The sequence below is a fragment of the Mandrillus leucophaeus genome, unplaced genomic scaffold (assembly GCF_000951045.1).
Source record: "Mandrillus leucophaeus isolate KB7577 unplaced genomic scaffold, Mleu.le_1.0 Scaffold186, whole genome shotgun sequence".
NCBI lineage: Eukaryota > Metazoa > Chordata > Mammalia > Primates > Cercopithecidae > Mandrillus > Mandrillus leucophaeus.
In genome coordinates, this window is record NW_012101876.1 from 2,897,419 (window position 1) to 2,917,130 (window position 19,712).

General features: G+C 46.4%; 1 protein-coding gene across 2 annotated transcripts in view; it reads left to right on the forward strand.

Moving 5' to 3' along the window:
• Window positions 1–19,712, forward strand: part of RFTN1 (raftlin, lipid raft linker 1) — a 203,421-nt gene that overhangs the window by 134,778 nt on the left and 48,931 nt on the right. For both annotated transcript variants that reach the window (XM_011977936.1, XM_011977937.1), the window contains 2 exons: window positions 7,144–7,528; window positions 14,954–15,157. In XM_011977936.1, coding sequence (XP_011833326.1) covers window positions 7,144–7,528; window positions 14,954–15,157 — 589 coding nt within the window. The remainder of the gene's footprint in view (window positions 1–7,143; window positions 7,529–14,953; window positions 15,158–19,712) is intronic.

Sequence of the window (19,712 nt, forward strand, 5' to 3'; positions counted from 1 at the left end):
ATGTGAGCTCAAACCCGTGTTATTTTTAAGCCTCCCTTTTCAGAAAGTTGTACAAGAGTGTAGGTGACAAGATGGGAAGGGTTGTGTGTGTCTGATAAAATATTCACTGTAAAGACTCACGTGTAACTGCAACCCAGAACGGCATTTTTGTGCCTGTTCTTGACATCTAGGACATGCCTCTGCTGTGGGCTCCCTGCGTGTGCTGTGTATGTTGTCACGGATCAGTGGCGTGTGAGTTGTGAGGGAGGGCCGGAGTGGGCAGTGGTCTGATCTAGGATATATAAGTATATGGATGTGAGTCCAGGATTTACTCCATCTTATATGCCTCAGAAATCACTGTCAAAAACTCTATTATTCAGTATTTGATGTGATTTACTATGCTCTATAGCAGAGCTACCCAATAGAACTTTCTATGATGATGGATATGTTCTACACCTGCACTGTCCATGGGGTCATCACTAGCCACAAGTGGCTGGTGGGCGCTTGAAGTGTGACTCATGTGACTAAGGAGACGAATATTTAAATTTTATTTTGTTTGAATTAATTTAAATTTAAATAGCCACATGTGGCTAGTGGCTACCATATTGGACAACACAGCTCTCTCTTTTTTTTAGCAGTAAGTTTCTGATTCCTAGCATTAATCAGCTCATTAGTTACAGGCATTTCATTAAGTTTATTATATAACTTGTAGAAAATAAATCCATCAGTTATAGATACAACCTCCCTTACCTGGTGTGTAGCAGTTCTCCTGAAAACACAGTGGGGGAGATTTCCTTTACCTGGGCCAACAGTGATGGCTGAAAGCCTCCCTACCACGCTTCAGCCTCTCATGTAGGACCTGGAATCAATACCAGATGAAGTCCTAGTCGTCTTGTTTCTTTTTGGGGCTCGCTGTCATTTGGGAGCCTGTACCCATCTTTTATTTCATGCCTAGTCAGGTTTAGATTTAGAGATCTCCATCAACTTGCCCTATGCTATCTTATTTCCCCCTACCTCCTGGTGGGGAGAGAAAAAACTGATTATTTTAAGGAACTGGCTTATGTGATTGTGGGGGCCAAGAAGTCTGACATCTGCAGGGCAGTCCGGCAGACAGGACATTCAGGTAAGGACTGGTGTTGCAGTCTTGAGTTTGAAGGGGGAAAACCCAGGGAGAATTTCTGTGTTGCAGTCCAGAGGCAGAATTTTTTTCCTTTGGGAAATCTCAGTCTTTGCTCTTAAAGCCTTCACCTGATTGGATGAGACCCACCAAATAATGGAGGAATCCACTTTACCCAAAGTCAACTGATTGTAAATGTTCATCACACATTTAAAAAATACCTTTACAGCAACATCTAGACTAGTGTTTTACCAAACAACTGGTCACCATAGTTCAGTCAAGTGGACGCAAAACTAACTGTGACACCATCCTCTTTAGAGTCAGACAAAACAGTCTTGGAAGTGTCTCTGACTCTTTCCCCACGTTCTCTACTACAGGCTGTGGGCACTCCAATCCCTACTGACCTGTGGGCAGGAGGCTTTTCTCTTCCTTTTCCTATGTTCCATATAGCCTTCATTTTTACTAAATCCAACCTGTGTCTCACTTCTTTCTGATTTCTCACCCCGATTGACACACGTACTCTAAAGCACAAATATGTATATCCGCATGCACGTAGAGCATATCGCACTCATCCTTAGCAACATGGTATTCATTTTGGACGTAGAAACAGACAATGCATCCTAGAAATCTAATGTCATATTGTTATTTTTAATAAAAACGATTCCTCAAATATATAACCAAAGATTTTTTTTTACAATGAGTTGTGACTTTTTATATAACTAAATCTTTTCAAAGAAATATTTTTCACATCATGATTCCTGATTACCGTTACAGTGGACCTTGTCCTTACTCATTATAGAGCAACTGAGTGAAGCTGTGGATTAATCAGAACAGCCATGTTTAATTTTCAGTGTCTAAACCAGAAATTGTTACTCCTTTAAGTATTTGGGGCAGGTGGGTTCTTACAGGGAGCAGAAATGAGAAAAAGGTGGGTGAGGGTGTATTTCAGTTTAAACAGGCATCCACCTGGGCATCTTGGCACAGGTCAGATTATGTGAAGTGGGAAGAATGGTATCATTCCAGGTCCTACGTGAGAGGCTGACATGTATCATTGAAGTGGTATCAGATTGGGCTTAGGATACTCCGAGTGAAAGCCAGGCATGGCTTTGGGTAGCTCTGTGAGGTTTGACCAGTCACAGAATGTCTTAAGCAGTTTCCTCTTCTGTAAGGTATGATTTTGAGGCCTAAGGGAATACATGTGAAAGTTCTCTGTAGAAGAGTTGTGCAATGTTAATAGTTGCTGTTTCCTGTAATCGCTGTTGTTAGAGATGTTGTGGGCATGCATGGGAGTCTGTGGGGAGCTCTGTGGCTGAGGTGACCTGGCTCCTCATGATCTCTTCTTCCATGTTGATTTGGTTCCATGCTCATGAAGACCTTGGAAGGTCACTTTATGGAGAATGAGGAAGTAATTCCAGAAACATTGGGGGACAACTGTGGTAGGGTGTGGTGAACAGATACACTGGATTAGAAACAGGGAAGAAGATACTGTGATTCCAGCTAGAGAGACCAGATCGACAGTGGACCCGTCAGCTGTGATTGTCTGCTATGTAGGTCTGATCTTCCAAGGAAAGCCAGGGCTAGGGGTTCACACTTAGGAATAATGAACATCTGATTTGTAGCTAAACCCATGTGAGTGGAGGAAGTCACCAAGGGGAGTGTAGAGTAGAGGAGAGCTGGTAGCCGGGGATGAACCCTGAAGAATACATCGCATGCCCACCACCATGATGAACGTGAGACTGGCTCAGTGAAGGTTACTCATGCAAGAATGAGAAGCAGGATTTAATTTAGCCATAAGTACACAGTCAAATGACTTTCTGAAAAAGAGGAAAGTGTCTATACTAGGGTAAGACAGAACCATAAGAGTCGGGGCCCCTAGGTCTAGCCAAATACTGATCTTCATAAAATCCAAATGTGGTCGTCTAGTTAAAAAGGACTGCTCGCCCTTCCTGGTAAACAATTTGGCAGCCTCTACCAAGCCTTTGAAAAGTTAATATCCCTTCAGTCATTAATTCTACTTCCAGGAATCTATTCAAAAGAAATAAGCAGAGCTACAAATATGCTTCCTCTTCTTGGGGGTGTGAATTTCCCTGGAACGCATAGGATAAAGGCAGCATTTAACTTTGATGTTTTTAAAGTTTGGATCCTAGGCAGCACTATGGTATAAGATACAAAATTTGCACTGAAGTTGAAGGTAAAAGATGAGCATTCAAAGAAATCTTGCAGTTTTCCTCAGACTCCCACTCTCCTCTGCTCTTGAGGTTATGACTGGGTGGGGGAGAGTTGGATATGCTGGCCTACAGGGTGAACTCAGAGCCTTTGTGGGCATGGATCCAAGGCCATATGTGATCCAGTTCTTGTTATGTCTAGTCAAGCCTCATTTCTGGGGCTCCTCTTGATTTCTCATGTCATGTTCCAGAAATATTTCTAGAAATTTCCTCAACACACCAGGGTGTTGCATACTGTCAAGCTTTTGCCCATCATGATCCTTCCTTGCCTTTACATGGATTGCCCTCTTCTTTCCCTTTACATATCTGGTGAACTCTTATTCATCCTTCAAAGCCTTCGGCAGAGTAGATCCCAAATAGGTTTTGTCTAGCATGGCATTTTGGAAAAAAAATTGGATTTGAATACTTTAAGGTGAGGCATACATGCTCCAGTTCTGCCACATTTCTTACTCTTCCTTTTGTGTTACAACATGTCATCTGTTACATTGCTGATCCACTCTGAGAGACTTTTCTCAACCTCCCCTTCAGGCAGAAATAATCACCATTGTCACTGTCATTTCTATATCTTCACATCCATTACTATATTATCCTCCATGAGGAATTTTTACAGTATTTACTTTTTCAATTCTAAAAGTAACATTCATGCCCCTTAGGTAAATTTGAAAATTACACAGTAATAGAAAAAAAATCACTCATAGCCCCACTCCCCAAATACAGTGCTGTTTTCATTTTGATAATGGTTTTTATGCACAGTTTATGTATGTGTATTACATAGTTGTCATAATAAAGTCTATGAAGTTTAGAATCTTGACTTTTTACAAGTCATTATAAGCATTAATTGTTCTATGATATTGTAATTATTTTTAAAGTCTGTTCACAATAATTGGCCAAATCTTCTTGAGGATTGGGGATCCTATTTTACATTCCTGGTACCTAAGCACCATGTTGGTCTGGGCCAGTGTAGGGGCTTAATAAATATTTGTTGAATTCTACAGCTGGAAAATTAATGGCTCCATCCGTACCTTCCAGGAGCTCATTTCAAGAGAGAATCATTCATTCAACAGATATTTCTTGAGGACCTGCTATATGTCAGACATCGTTCTATTACTGGGGATGCAGCAGTGCAAAATACCCCGGCCCTCATGAAATGTGTATTCTAGAGCAGTGATTCTCAAACATCAGGCTGCACTGGAATCACTTGGAGGACTTCTTAAGACACAGATTGCTGGATACCACCCTCAGAGTTTCTGACTGAATAGGTCTGTGGTGGGGCCTGAGAATTTGCATTTCCAACGGGTTTCCAGGGGATGCTGATGCTCTGGTCTGGGGACCACACTTTGAGAACCCCTGGCCTAGAGGATAAATTTGCAGTACAATATGGCAAAGGAATATGGTTGTCTGGTTTGTCGTGAGAGAAGGGCAGATGTCTGTGTCCAAGCCTCTCCAATTCCTCCAGTCCCAGTGAGAAAGGGGAGAGCTGGGATGATGTCCTGTGTCTGGAGTCCTCGCCCCTTCACTCTAGATGACAGCGGTCTCTGCAGGGCCGCAGAAGCTGAGGACTGATAAGGAGAGAGTTTAGAGATACTGTCTTTGTGCGCCATCCTTTGGCGCACTTGCCATATGTAATGTCTAAACTAAGCTTCAGTGCAACTGAAAAATGTGTGTTTTCGCTCATTTTATACATGAGAAAACTGAGGCACAGAAAGTTTATATAATCTACTCTGGTTCCCCAAGACAGTGAGTCACATATCTGGGGCTCCACGTCAGGCCTTTCCAAAAGCCTTTAAACTTCATGCTATTTCCATGACTCTGGTTGAGACTGGCCCATGGTTGAGCCCTCCATGGAAGCAGTTATTAAAATGCTTCAGTAGTCATAGCTGTTTCCTCTGCAGTAAGAGAGTAGTAGCAGAAGTTAGTGCAGGTGTCTCCTCATTTCATTCGAGGGCCGTAAAACCCATTGCCTTTCTCTCTTGGCGTATGTTGCCAGAAAGCTCAGAAGTATGCTTTGCATACAGTGGCTTTCCTCAGCCTCCAAAGTTCTTTGGTATAATTATTTCCCCGCTATTTTCTTTTAAAATTTGTGTTGCTGTGCCTTCTTTTAGGAGCTTTATAGAATAATTTTTAAAATAGGTGGATATCATAGATTAATGAGGGAAAAAAGAAAGTTTCAGAATGGAATGGATGGCTTTAAGATTTTTTTGTGTTTTGTTTTTTAACTTTTGAAGAGTGAATCGAGCCAACTCTGAGTATATGAGTGGACACATACATGCCTGCAGACATGTATGTAGTTGATGCCTTGACGTGTGTCCACTGAGTTGTGATTAAAAGAATGAACTTCGGCCCAGTTCAGACCTGGTTTTGCACTCTGGCTTTGCACTCACTGCTTGTTTTATGACTTTAATGTCTCTGGGCCCCAGTGTCCTCATCTGAAATGGAGACGGTGATACCAGGCAGCGTCATTGAAGGATGAAACGGTTTGTTGTTTTAACTTATGTAAAATGCCTAGCTCAATGTCTAGACATAGTAGGTCTATACCATAGACAGTAATTACTACTATTGTTATTTTATGTCTAGCACAGGCTAGGATTTAAAGAAAGACCGGACTGCACATTTGCAACTGCAGTTTTCCAGGTTGTGCAGTGTGGAACAAAAACGACTTTCCATTGAATGTCAGGGTGGTTCTTCCCAGGAGAGCTGTCAGGGCTGCTTCTCCTTTAGAGAGAATAGCTCCATGCTGGCAACACTGACTCTCAAATGAGGGCAGATTATCACTGCAGAGGCCTCAAGATTTTCTGAGGTCATCTGCTTAGGGCTTGGTGACTAAGACTTAGACAGCGCTGAGGTCTGCACCGCCTTATTTATTTGTAAAATGACTTACGCATCCTTGCCTGGAAAGTCCCCTAAAGTCTACCTTCTGGCTTTGGCTGGCTCTTGCTTTATTTTATTAGGTTATTATTTTCCATTTTTCTTTCAAACTTATGACTTATACTCAATCCAGTTGCCTTGGGCTATGTTTTAGGGAAAGGGAGAGTTCAAGTACCTCGGAACTCCAGGTGGGTGTTCGTCCCCCATCCCGTTGGTACAGGGAGTGAGAAGGAACCATCACCTCGCTGCTGGATGGTGTGGACCAGGACTTGGAGAGCCGAGAGTCAGTCTGTGGCTGTAGGCTGGGCATGATCTGTGGGCTCCGTTGACCTTCCCTAGGCCTGAGAGCACCAGGGAGCAAGGTGCCCATCAGATGGTACATCTCAGGGAAGTTGTGCCCACAGCCTTGGCACAGGGGTGATTTTCCCACCTCTGCCCTTCTCTGCCAAAACTATTGTCCAAAAAGGAAGCTCTTTGGGCCATAAAATGCCATCTGTTGTTTGCATATGGTTATACAGACAAGCTGTAGTTATACAGTAGTCTGATGAGCAGGAAGTCAGTGATTCATCCGAAAAAAAGTAACCAAAAAAAAAACCAAACTCTTAACAAAACGAACTTCCTCTTTCAAACTCTTTGTTTAGAACTTTTTCCAGTCTCTTTAAAAAATGTTAATAAGGATGAATGCAGTGTTTCAAAGTGGTGATTTCAACCCTTCAAAGCCAAATGCTTTATCTATCCATCAGACAACATAGTTAAACAAACAAACAAAAAAACCGTCTTCAGACTAGGGTGTGGGGGCAGGTGCCCCTGAGGACATGGGGCTCCTGCCAGCTTGGAAATCTTCCCGTGCCCCTGAAGTAGCCTCGCAGGCCTTGGGGAGGCGCTTTGCACGCTGCACATGTCCCTTTGATAGACCATTCCATTCACTTGGTTCCCTTCCTTTTGTTTGCCTCACAGATCCAGGAGGCTGCAAGCCAGGGCCTGAAATTCGTTGGTGTTATACCTCAGTACCATTCCCCTGTGAATTCAGCAGGCAGCAGCGTTCCAGTGTCTACTGCCAACAGCACCGAGGATGCCAGAGATGCAAAAACCGCACGTGGGGATCACGCGTCACTGGAGAATGAGAAGCCGGGGACTGGGGACATGTGCGGTGCTCTGGCTGGGGGAAACCAAAGCCCAGAGCCCAGCTCAGGCCCCAGAGGGGAGGTGCCCATCGCCGAGCAGCCCAGCTCACCCTCCGGAGAGGGAGATGGTGGAGAACTTTCACCACGGGGGGTGAGCAAGACACTGGATGGACTGGAGAGCGACCCCTTGGAGGTGCATGAAGAGCCACTCTCAGGGAGTAAGTATGTCAGCACTGGGAGTTTTGACCCACTTAAAGAGCAGTTAACAGCTTTTCATTAATCCCCCATGGTATCTCAGAGAAAAAGGAATGGAATTAGAGTGTAGAGACAGCAGTCCATCAAACAGGAGAAACTTTATCAAGCAGTTATCTGTGCCACCTGACTGTTTACTTACTGAAGTTGTGACTTCTGGGGAGTACAGAACCACATGAAATTGACTTACAGTTTGCTCCAAAATGTCGCGTTTGAAGTGGATTCTAGACTCTGAGTTCTTTTATCTCCTGTGCTCTCGAAATTGCCCTTGAATTATCCAGCTTTCACACAGGAAGTGTCAGCCTGCCAGGCACCAATGAAAACCTACACACCACTTGTTAAAATACCTGCCTAAAGCAAGACATTTTACAGCTGAGAAAACTGGGGTTTAGAGAGGAAATCTGTTGCCCAGTCTGGAAATAGGCAGTTCGGGCCTGTGAATCCAGGTGGACTTACCCATCATCCCTTCTTTCCTGTGTGATAGACTAACAAGATTTACTGAGGCCCTTAACAAGATTTACAGGGAGCAAAGTTTCCCTCCGTTTCTCTGTATTTTCTTTTTCTCTACTTTCTTCCAGAAATCGACCATCCATACTTCCCCCCTTTCTCCAGGAAATCTAGCATCCAGTCATTTCCTGAGAGCAAGGTACTGGCATGAGCCATGTGGCCCCTTTCTAGCCTTTGGAAGGCGAACAAGTATGAAGACTGACAGAAGACCCCCAGGGCTTAGGACGGCTTTCTGTTTAGGCCTTTCTGGCTGATCTCCCTGGTTAATATTGTTATTATCATTTATTTACTAATTCTTGAAATTAGCCTCTTACAAGTGATAATGAACAGGTGATGCTTTGAGAAGGGAAAACAAGGAGAAACAATTTATTTTGTTACATCAGAACTTCTTGAGAAGAAAATTATGGGACGGTTAATTCCAGGGGCTTATTAGCAAAGTTGACTTAGAGGGAGCTATTGGAGCTGCCTCAGTGCTGTGATATAGTAAGACTATTTAATCAAGGCATTGAGCCTTCTTACTACGCACGGAAGTAGAGCCCTTTATTTGTGTGATTTTTCGCTGTTTGAGGCAGATGCCTGCTGCCCTCATGGAGTAGCTGAACACGCATTTAAGCCCAGGGTGTCCTCCTCATGAACACCCAGGTCTTAGTCCAGAAACCTCCATCTTCTCATGGAGGTTGGGCTGGATGTGTGTGCCCTGAATCCTGGGTGGGAAGATGGACCTCATTGGAGTCCTTCTCTAAGTCCAGGACTGTGGGAGGGCGAGGGTCAGGCCAGGCAGAGGCCCCCAGGAGAAAGGGCAGGAGTGATGAAGAGGTGGGGAGCATGGTGCTCAAGAATCTAGCATCTGTTTACATTCTAGCCTGCCTTCCATGCCTCAGTTTCTCACTCTGTGAAATAGGGATAGAACGATAGCTTGTCATGGAAAGGTTAAAGATGTACATTTAAAGCACTCAGCACTGTTTGACTCATGAGTATGAGCTGCCATTATTGGGGTACAGGCTCGTAGTTCTGACGCTTGACCTCTACCTCTCATGGAATCTTGGCTTTGAGAAAGGAGGCATTTACTACTGAGGTTTCCTCAGGAGTTTTCAGAACCTTCCTGTGTTCCAGAGCCCACCTTCCTCCGAGACTCCTTCCAGACTTCCTGCCTTCTGTGAGAGGATTATTCACTGGAACCTCCCCAGGTGCCCAGGACCTTCCTGCTACCCTGTGGCCACTCACCTTCCTCACCCAGAATCTCGCCTGATGGCTGAACACACAGAAAAATTGACACCCAAAGCATTTTGGCTCCTATCCCATCACCCAAGTCCCTGTTCTCTCCTGGAGAAACAGACCCTGCCGGGGAGGAAGGGGTGAATGCGTGTGTTTCCGGAGGTGTTCAGCCCACCAGTGGATGAGAATTTCAGCTCTGCAGGGGTAGGCCGGGAAAAGGGATTAAAGCCTCCTTCGAGCCCAGTCTCCCTAGGCAGGCAGACACTGCCTGTCTCTACACATAGAGCAGTCCCTTTATCTCTGCTCCGGCTGCAAATCTCTGCAATTCAGGCAGCTCACTGTATCCCTTTCTCCTCCTTTGGTGGAATAAATGAGCCTTTGGGTTTTTCATACAGGGATCATTTCACATATAAGCCTTTCACTGGTCACGATAGCAGTCACCGTCCACGTGCACTATTCTGTGTCCTCCTTGTGTTATGTCAGTTACTCCTCACAAAAGCTTTATGGCAGAAGATGCTATTACTATGTCCATTTTACAAATAGGGAGCGTCACCTTTTATACCCCCATACAGTTAAATTTCTTCATCACAGCTTGAGCATTTGGCCTCCCTGAAGGCTGGACGTCCAGGGACCCTGTCCCCACTGGTTGTGACCCTCACCTGACCCCCGGCCTCTCTCCTCATCTCTCTCCCGGGAAGTCCACTCCCCATCACTCCCCCACAGGCACACACAGTGCCCCCAGGCGCCCTCCCCACTGCCCGCTCAGCTCCCAGCTTGCCTTCTCTCCGGGCCCCCTAAGGACGCTGAAGTGTTTTTACTCCTCTTCTGCCAGGTGGGCTTAAATAGGCAATCACAGCAAGACAATTAAAAAAAATCCAGAGGGAGTCTCCCTCCTCTTCCCTCCGTCTCCTCAGTTAATTTATTTCCTTTAGAGGAGGCCTTGGGGAGAGGAATCTAGGCAGTGCCTGCTCAGACAGGACTTTCCAGTGGATTCTCTGTGCGGAAGCAGGGGCAGGTCGTGTCTCCCCATCTCTGCGGGCTCTGCGCAGCCGTCACGCCTCCTTGCCCCTGCAGGTTCTGGGGGAGGCCCGCCGCGTGTCGTGTGTTCCTCTTCCTGCTTGCTGACTTTTGTTTCCTGGTCTAGGGGAATTTCCTTTTGGTTGAAGGTCCATGCTGTGCCATGATCACCTGAGTCTGTGCAGGGACAGCCTCAGCATCAAACGTTGCCACAACTTCCATCAGAGAAACCAGGAGGCTGGATAGGTTCACGAAAATTCTAATCATTCTCACTGTCACCAAAATAATAAGTCTTCCAAGCACTGCCCTTCCTACCCTGCACCTCCTCACTTAAAATGCTTAGAAATGTCAGCCAGAAACCCCAGCCTGTGATGCCAATCACATTTCTGACTGAGAGGATTTTATTCAGTAGCCCTCCCTGGCTGCCAGCTCATTGTGAATGGCCAAAACCTGGCGGTTGGGCTTTCCTGATGTGAGGGCTCCTTCCCTTCCCACTCCCTCGGGATAGTTGGACCCCATGATGCGGCCCCCTCCCAGATCTGCCACCTGCCGCCATCTCTCTGGCCTTTTACTCAGTCCATTAACAAACAGCTATTGAGCTCCCACCCGTGGTCATCAGCCCCTGCCTTCTGTGTCCTGATGAAATTAGTCTCTTGTTAGACTTGGGAAAGAGCCCAGGGTTTGGGGTTTGAAAGACTCTTGGCTGTGCCACTTACTGGCTTGTGATTTCTGGGGGATCCACTTAACGCTTCTGGGCACAGAACCAGTGCCACCCCCTCCCATCAAGGTTGGGAGAGTCACATGAGATGGTGAAGGTGAAAGGCCCTTATAGATAAGGGATGCATGGCTGTGGCTGCTGTCATCCTTAGAGGTGGATTCCCGTGGATTGTTGTGCATGCAGCGGTCCCTGCACTTTGCCTTTCCTGCTGCCCTGGCAAGTGGGCCTCACGCTGGCCCAGAGGTGCCCTGCTATTAGTACCCAAGCCTGAGCGAAGCTTGAGCAGCCTTGCCCAGATCTAGGCATCTGGATGGAGCAGCCTGGGGCCCTTCTACCCTCCTGCCCTGCCTCGCCACCATGGTGCCCACTGCCTCCCTTCCCAATGCCAACCTTTCTGCTTAGTCCCTTCTGCCCTTGACCTCAGCAGCCTGCAGTCCCCACCCAGTTTGGGCTGCCCAGCCAAGTGTGATGCCACTTGTTCGTTCCAGTGCAGCTAACGACCAGCTGCCTCCTCCTCCCACATCTAGCCCTTGGAACCCCAGATTTTCAGCTAGGCTCTAAACTCTTCTCTCCAGACCACAGGTCTCCTGGGACAGCAGGGCCCAGCCAGTCCCCTGCTTACCCTCAAGACCTGGGCTCTCTGGGGCCCCACCTGAAGGCAAACTGCAGCCTTCCATCCTGTGCCTGAGTCCCCATGCCCAGGCACAGACCTCAGGGCCGGACACCTGCCTCTTTCCTCCCCACTCCCTAGTAGCCTGGCAAGGCCTGAATGGACCAGGCTCCCAGGCCGGCGGGACTCAGCCACCCCCACCCTTGGGCCCCACGCTCCCTTAACCTGCCCTCGCTTTCTCCTCTGGTTGGCTTAGAGGTCAATACAGTGAACATATGTATAACAGGAGGGATCTAAATGAGACAAGGTGGGGAAAAGGGAGAGACGAGAAGACAGCCCCAATGCTCCTTGGGTGCTCTGCCAGTGCAGTCCTTCAGCTACTCCCAGAACGTTCTCAACCCCTTTGGGACTCACTGTCCCATGTCTGGAAAAATCTTCCAGCTGGTCATGGCGGAGTCACAGAGCAGCTGAGAAAATTTAAACAAACATGGGGCTTCTTTTTGGAATCTTTGGTGCTTGCTCACGTGAGGATGTGTGTTGGAGAATGAGAATATTAAAACATCAAAGGACATCACTTTTGGACAGTTTCTCTTGGCTGGTTTCCATGTGGGTAGAGAAAGGACTGGGGACAAGGAGATGATGGGACAGAGGAGTGTACAAGGGTTACGCATATGCAATCGGGTTTCTCCCAATATTTCATCGCTGCTGATGCTTTGGAGGCTCTTCGTTCCAATGCTGTTTCCTTTTCCTGAGAAATTTATTTCTGTCTCTGGCTTCAGTCTGGCCCCCTGGGGAGGATCAAGCCGGGGAAGTTGTCAGCACCGTCTGCCTTTTCTGAGGGTCTCTGTCTTCCTCCACTGCACCCCCAGCATTCTCACTTCTCCTTTGGTCTTCCCCTTTTTCTGGTTCATTACGCATTTGGGAAAGTTGTGTTTTTGTCTTGCCATTGAGTGCCAGTTCCTTCTGTGTGATCAAGTGTTACCATGTAGTTTTGGACTTTGGCCACTTCCAAATTCCCCACCTACTTCTCCCATACAGAGGCTGTGATTTTTTTTCTTCTTCTTCTTAATTCATTTGCATTTGTGCTTGACTGTAGCAGGCTGTAGCGAGTGGTGCTGTGGCCCATGTTGGGGTCACCTTTGGACAGCTCTGGCCAAGCCCACAGCTTCCTTAGCCTCTCTACCCTGCAGACATTCTCGGGAATGGGCCCTGGGGAATGAATGATTCAGGAGTGACTTTCAGTTTATGAGGATAAATGTCCCACGTTCCTTGCCCTTGGTGGGTGAATCTGAGGTGTGTTTTACATAGTATCTCAGGGCCCCTGTTGGGATTGAGCCCTAGTTGCCCCAGCGGTAACATGCTCTTCAGTGCATTCATTCACTGGTATCATCTCCATCTCCTCCCTGTTTTCCATTCCTACTCCTTCCCTCTTTCCTGGGATCTCTTCCCAAATAAACTACTTGCACAGGAAAGCTTGCAGGGGCTGCTTTAGAAGGAATCCAAATAAACCCAGGAACTCACTAAAACCTTGCTTATCCTCTTGCCCTCGGTAGCTGCAGCTTTTAATTGAACCCGTGACACCCAGGACTGGAAAACACCCGATCATCCAGTTCACCTCCTGCCCACCCCAGCCCCAATTTATGGCTGGATTCCCTCCATTACGAACCTCCTCTGTGTCGCTCCATTTCTACAGTTTGTATTTTGAACTCACAAACTAGTCTAGTGATTGCCAGCTCCATACACCAATACCTAATTTCTGGTGTGGAAGTACTTCCGGCCTGGGGATGGCTTCCTGAGTAAGCAGGAGGGCTGAGAAAAGCAACTTGGGATGGGGAGGATGAACAGGCTAGAACTGGTGTTGAAAATCCAGGTGCCACTTCCAAAGATGGGCACCTTCCTTTCCTAGTTGTTCTATTGGATGGAAACCCTAAAATGACTGCTGTTTGTTCAGGTATTGCTGATGACAAAGTAATATGGCCCAGCATTGTCCCTAGAGATCTCTGCTGGTGTTCGCTCAGATGGGGCTGTGAGAAGACTTTGTGACCTATATGAGATAATTTTAGATGTTAGATGAACATATTTGGTGTTAATGTGCTTTATCGTCACCCCTTGTTTTTGGCAAGTGGTAGTGTGGTAGTGGACTGCCGTCACAGTCATGAAACAAAGTTTCCTTTTTTAAAAAAAAAAAAAAAAAGTATTTGTTTAAATAAAGGAAAGTGAGTCCATTAAAAAAAATCAACTAGTACTTGGATACCACAAAACATTGTGAGATATTGAAATTTGAGAAACAGCATCAGAGAGTGTAGGTTCAGGTGTCTCATGCAGGGAGCATGAATGTGCTTTGTCCTTCTTGCTAATGTCAACCATTGTTTATGACCTTTCAATTCTTGTTTCAAAGAAGGGTGGGGATTTTCTTATGATTTAACAAGATATTTTTGGAAACCAAAGCATATTCCTGACTAGCCTGTGTAAGCAAGACTGTTTAAGCTGGGTCAACTGATTGCTTGACTAAATGAGGAGCACAAAAATAGCCTCTCAGACTTAGATTGAAATTCCAGGTATTTGCTTCTGGAGGCTGCTACTGCTAACCCATGCCCAGCCGCACGTAGGCAGGCGCGGCTCAGCTGCTGGGTGGCAGTGACTATTGATTGCTGAAGAACTGAGCTATAAATGAAGGAACCGAAAGCTCAGCGCCTCATCCCCAGTGCCTTCTTGGCTGTTTGGACCGACCTGCCACTCCAGGCAGGAACTCTCATTTACGGGAACATATTTATTTTTACATATCAATGATGTATTTTTGATGTACTTGATTAAGTATTATGGGTTCAGCCCCAGGAAACACTACTGCAGTTTATAAATAGTGAGTTCAGGAGTGTACAAGGTTCCTGGAATTAGAGCAGTATTTTTGTTTTTATGTGTCTCTGTACATTTACTTTTTCAAAGACCACTCTCTCCCAAATATGTCTGCTTTTATTTCTAAAACACATCTTTGTATGACTTTCTAGAACCATCTGCTGTGTTCTTTTCTCAAACACCTAGCTGTGCACAGTAATCCCAGATAACAGCTATTCATTATATTCAAGATTAAAAACCTAAGTCCCCCATCAGAAGCCCAACCTTTCAGGTCCGTGTTACTTTAAGCCAGCCTCAACTTACTACTTGGAATGAGGCTTTATTATCTGGCAGCAATACAGCCTCACAGAGATTTCAGCGTTCATCATATCATTTATTGAGGCTCCTGAGAGGTTCCACTAAACCCGATGAAGCAGATTTTTATCATCAGTTGACCTCTTCTCTCTCCACTGCCTTTACAAATCCCAACAGAAATGGAGATCTTCACCCTTTTCAACAAACCGAAAAGCCATCAGAAGTGCCGGCAATACTACCCGGTCACCATTCCTCTCCGTGTCTCCAAGAATGGCCAGACAGTGAACGGCTTGGACGCCAACTGGTTAGAGCACATGAGCGACCACTTCCGGAAAGGAGGCATGCTGGTGAACGCCGTCTTCTACCTTGGAACGGTGAATGGTATGTTTGGAATTCACAGTCCTCGGTGGCCCTTTGTGAACTTTGCTTCTAACTCTTGAAATCTTAGTCCCTCTTCAGAGCCTGCTTCACTCAGAAAGCTCTGCAGCCGATAACCACGTTGCATTTTATTTCTAACACATCTTGAGGAACTTTCCATAAAGCCCAGGGCCTGTGCTCTCTAAACCTCTCTAGGAGTCAGCCAGGTATCTTCTGAAATGACAGAGAAAGTGGAGTGATTCTATTTCATGGAAGGTGGCCTCAGTCTCTGTTGCTTTTAAAGGCTTTTAAAAAGATTGTTCCCTGGATTTGTTAATTACCCCCTGGGATTGTGCCATTCCAAAGTGCAAATTGTTTGTAGACACTATTACAGTTGAAGTAGCAGTAGCAGCACCTTGAAATTAACAGCAGAGAAATAAATTGAACTGCCTGGTTTCTGTAAGCTTCACTGAGACACACACTGTTCCCAGGTCTCCCAGCACCCGGTACGCCCTCCCCAGTAATGTGTTGTCTCTAGTGGTTTGCTGCATGGGATAGCACTATTGATGTCAGCTCTCCTAAGGCAGAAAAGTCTGCCCACAGTGGGAAAATGTGTCAAACAAAGAAAGGGCTTTGGGTTAACAAGAAGGCAAGTTGAGTCACCAGGGTGTGTCAAATCTGGGAGGCAATTTGGGGAGTGGGACCAACATGCCAGCACGTGCGTATCCTGAGGGCTGCCAGTCAGCAGGATTCCTAAGTGAAACGTAACACCAAATTTGTCAATCCCAGCAAAACCTGGCAGGGGGCGTCAACAGTACCGTGTGGTGTTGTTGAGCCGTTTTCTCTCAAGCATTAGCAGAGTCATGAACAGAGTTTGGATTCTAAATTGTTTGCAGTCCTTGAAATGCCAGCAAGCATCCTGAGAATGACACCATTCTGAATTCTAAATGAATGTACTTTAAATCATCCAAAGCCTTAGAACATGATAGCGCACAGACAGGTCTTAATTTTGCATGCAAGTCTCTAAGTATCATTGTCTAATGTTGACATGTTATCATAGTAGCAGCAGGCGTTGTATAGTGTAATGGTCCATAACCATTTGTTGAATGCATGAATGACACCAGAAAGGTGATTGGCTTGTTAAGAATACATCCAGAGCAGGGCTGTCCAATAGAAGTGCCCGTGATGATGGAGGTGTTTGTTCTGTATCTGGGTTGTCCAGTATGGCGGCCACCAGCTGCCTGCGGCTACTAAGCACTTGAAATGTGGATACTGCGGCTGAATAATTGAGTTTTAAAATTCATTTAACTTTCATTAATTTAAGTTTACATAACTCTATGTGGCTAGTGGCTAGGGTCACTGGTCAGTGTGCACTTGGTCAGTGCAGTTCTAGAATATCATGTCTTTAATACAACTAATGTAGGGTTACTTCTGTGCCCTAGTGGCAAGGTGGGTAACTTCTCTCTACACAAGGAAGTCCTCCATGGGTACCTGCAAAGTTCCCCAAAGCCAGGGGTTGTCACAGTCTGGTTTGAGATGCATCATAAAACACCAGTCGCAGTACATGCTTGGGGCCAACTTGGGACAGATGTTTACAGCCTGACTTACCAGTGTTAGGGGAGGCCAGGGAGGAACCTTTGGCTCCCTGTTTCCTGCAGGGACACCCCATTGTCTGTCTTGGGTTGTGGCAACAGTGGCTCCTTTCATCCCCCTCGGTGCCCATAGATGCTCTCTGTGGCCATGCATAGTTTTACATTCCTCCCTAGGAAACTGATGGTTAGTTGTTGAAGGTGTATAGGGAGGTGCTGGAGATAGTGGATACCCAAGTGGCCACTTGGAATTTCTTCCCCTCTTAGGAAAACTAGGGCATCAAAAGGAAGGTTTTCTCTTTGACCCCACTGCCTGAACATGTCAGGGGCCCTAAGACCCCCAAGAAAGAACACCTGGAACGTTCACAAACCCATTTACTGTTCCTCTACCATCATGGTTTGGCGATCAGGGCTGAGTTAGCCCCCTCTACTCCCCGTCACCCTACTCTTCAACCTGGAGTCCAGAAACGCAGACAACTTAGACAGCTTTTTCTTCAGATTTGACTTGAGTGTTTGAAATACTGTTAAAGCCTCCCTTGGCTTTAACCGCATTAAATTCATTCTTCCTGTCCTGAAGACAGAACATGAAATTTCCCCTGGCAAGCGCAACTATGAAGTCCTCCACAGGGCCCAGGCATCTTCCTGTATGCAGCCCATATCTTAAAGCTCCACCATAGCTGTTCGTATCTATGTCAGGGAGGGCTGCAAAATTCTCAGAACAAAATGAATTGAAACCCACTCTGATTTTAAACACAATTTCACCCTTTATATGTCTTTTGAGGGGGAGAGTGTGACTGGGAGTAATGCTTACTGGGTTAGGGTGTTTCTGCTCTGGAAAAGTTCAAGGTTTCCGTTGGCCAGGGATGAAATACGTGTGTGTTCTTTTCCCAGAATTAAGAAAAAAAATGGCAAGCTAATCATAATCATAAGAGGAACCTATTTCTAATGAGATAATTAGTGTCCTTACAAATAAATCTGGCAGAGCTAGAAGCACATCTTTAAGCTGTTTGCCATCTGGAAAGGCACCAGTCATGACTCCTAAATAGAAATTTATATTCCAAAGTATTTTCCACAGAGTCATAAAGCTCATGAGAACTTTGTCCCATAAACAAGGTGATGTTTCAGCCCAAATTACCCAGTGCAGACTCCAGAGCTTCTGTTCTGGAGGCATTACTCCCCTCCCCATGCTTCCCACCCAGGACATAGAAAGACTTGTACATTCCTCAAGTTTGGGCTCCTGCTCATGGTCTCCAGGACTCCTCTCCCTGGGTCATTCATTAAACCTTAGACTGACCAGGTGTCTTGGGCTGGGGGAGGCTCTGCCCGTGAGCTCTGGCAAGCTTAGGGCACAGAGGAGGGGCGTAGTGACGACCGTGGACACCTAGCGGGTGCTTTGTGTGGGTGCTGGGCTCAGCAATTCAAACTTAGCATTGACTTCATCCTCGCAATACCTCAGTGAAGTAGGTACTGTTGTTATGCCTGTGTTATAGCTGTGGAAACTGAGGCACAGAGACATTATGTCATTGTCAAGGTTACTGGCTAGTAAGAGCAAGAAGGTGGCAGAAGAAAGAAGGGAGTAGGCAGATAAAAGGACCATGAGGTGGGCGGGATAGAAGAGGAAAGACGTGGCTATGCTGGCAGGAGTTGTGGCCCCCAGCGGGACTTTGGCGGCTCTCCTGGTGGGGAGAGGAGGACTCCAGGGTCACTCTAGGGAGGTGGCAGGACCCGATGGAAGCAAGAATGAGTCCAGGGGCCACACAGCAGAGCAGCCAGGCCCTCAGGAACATGTCGGCCAGTGAGATGAAGGCCAGGCTCTCTATTTCTAGAGGATGGGAAAGACTAGGAGGAGAGACCCCAAGCTGAGCTGGCTGTTGTGGAGGAGTTGAGTGGGAGTCAGGAGTTCGGGATAAGATGGAGGCTGCCCAACCCTGAAGACCCAGTGAGGAGGCTGATTTTTCACAAGGCTTCTGGGCCTGCAGAATTGCTGCTGCCATCACCAGCCACTGAGGCTGCTGCTGCTGCCACCATCTCGCTTGCCCTGCCTTGCCTAGCATTGCTCTTGTTCTGTCCTATCCCCTGCCCCCAACTACCCTCTTTGCCCTGCCTTCCCTGCCCCACCCCCCCTGCCCACTCCTGCTCCTTGTTCCTCATACCCTTGGCCTGTCCTTGCCCTTTCCTACCCTGGCAGTCCTCCATCTCTTTGTTTCAGAAATGGCCTTTGCAGCTGATTATCCAAACCAGAATCTTCTCCAGCAACAGTCAGTGTTTGCGGTGACTGTATCCTCACTTCTCTTTTTGCCTACAAGAGCCCTTTTTTCTTTCCCTGACTGCTTGAAAGGAACCTAGCCTCTCATTCTGCAGAATGGCCTGCATGATGGCTTCATCTGATCAGCGCTCATGGTGTCACTGATCTTATTTCTCCAACCTCTATTTCTCGTAACCTGGAAGTTAGTTCTAAGGCCTTGATAAATTAAGAATTATGACAAGAATCTATTCCAGGCAATGTGTTCTCCATGCTGCATCACATAGGGGTCACATGACACCCAGATGTCTCTCTGTTCCCACCTTTTTAAAAGATTAGGTCTCCCTTGAGACTTTCTCCGGTGCCCCAGCTGCATCTAAATCCAAGTTAACACTTGGTATTTATACCACCTTTTTTGACACCTAGCGTATCCTCCATGACCATATATTTGCAAAATACATATGTAAACCACATGTACATGGTTTAAGTAAATATGTATTAAATATGTGGGGTGTACATTTTATATAGACATATTCACAACCAACCCCCCAGGCAGGTCCTACTTTTTGTACTTTCTTAACATCACGGTGCCTGTATTCAGAAGGTGACTAATGATAATTCTGGATGATGCTCAACAATGTCAGTGGTGATGAGGGGAAAAGCTGATATTGGAGTGTTTCACCAGGAACCAGCAGGTTTTGGGGTGGGACTGGTAAAAGAGGGAGAATGAAGTAGTAGCAGGTGTTTC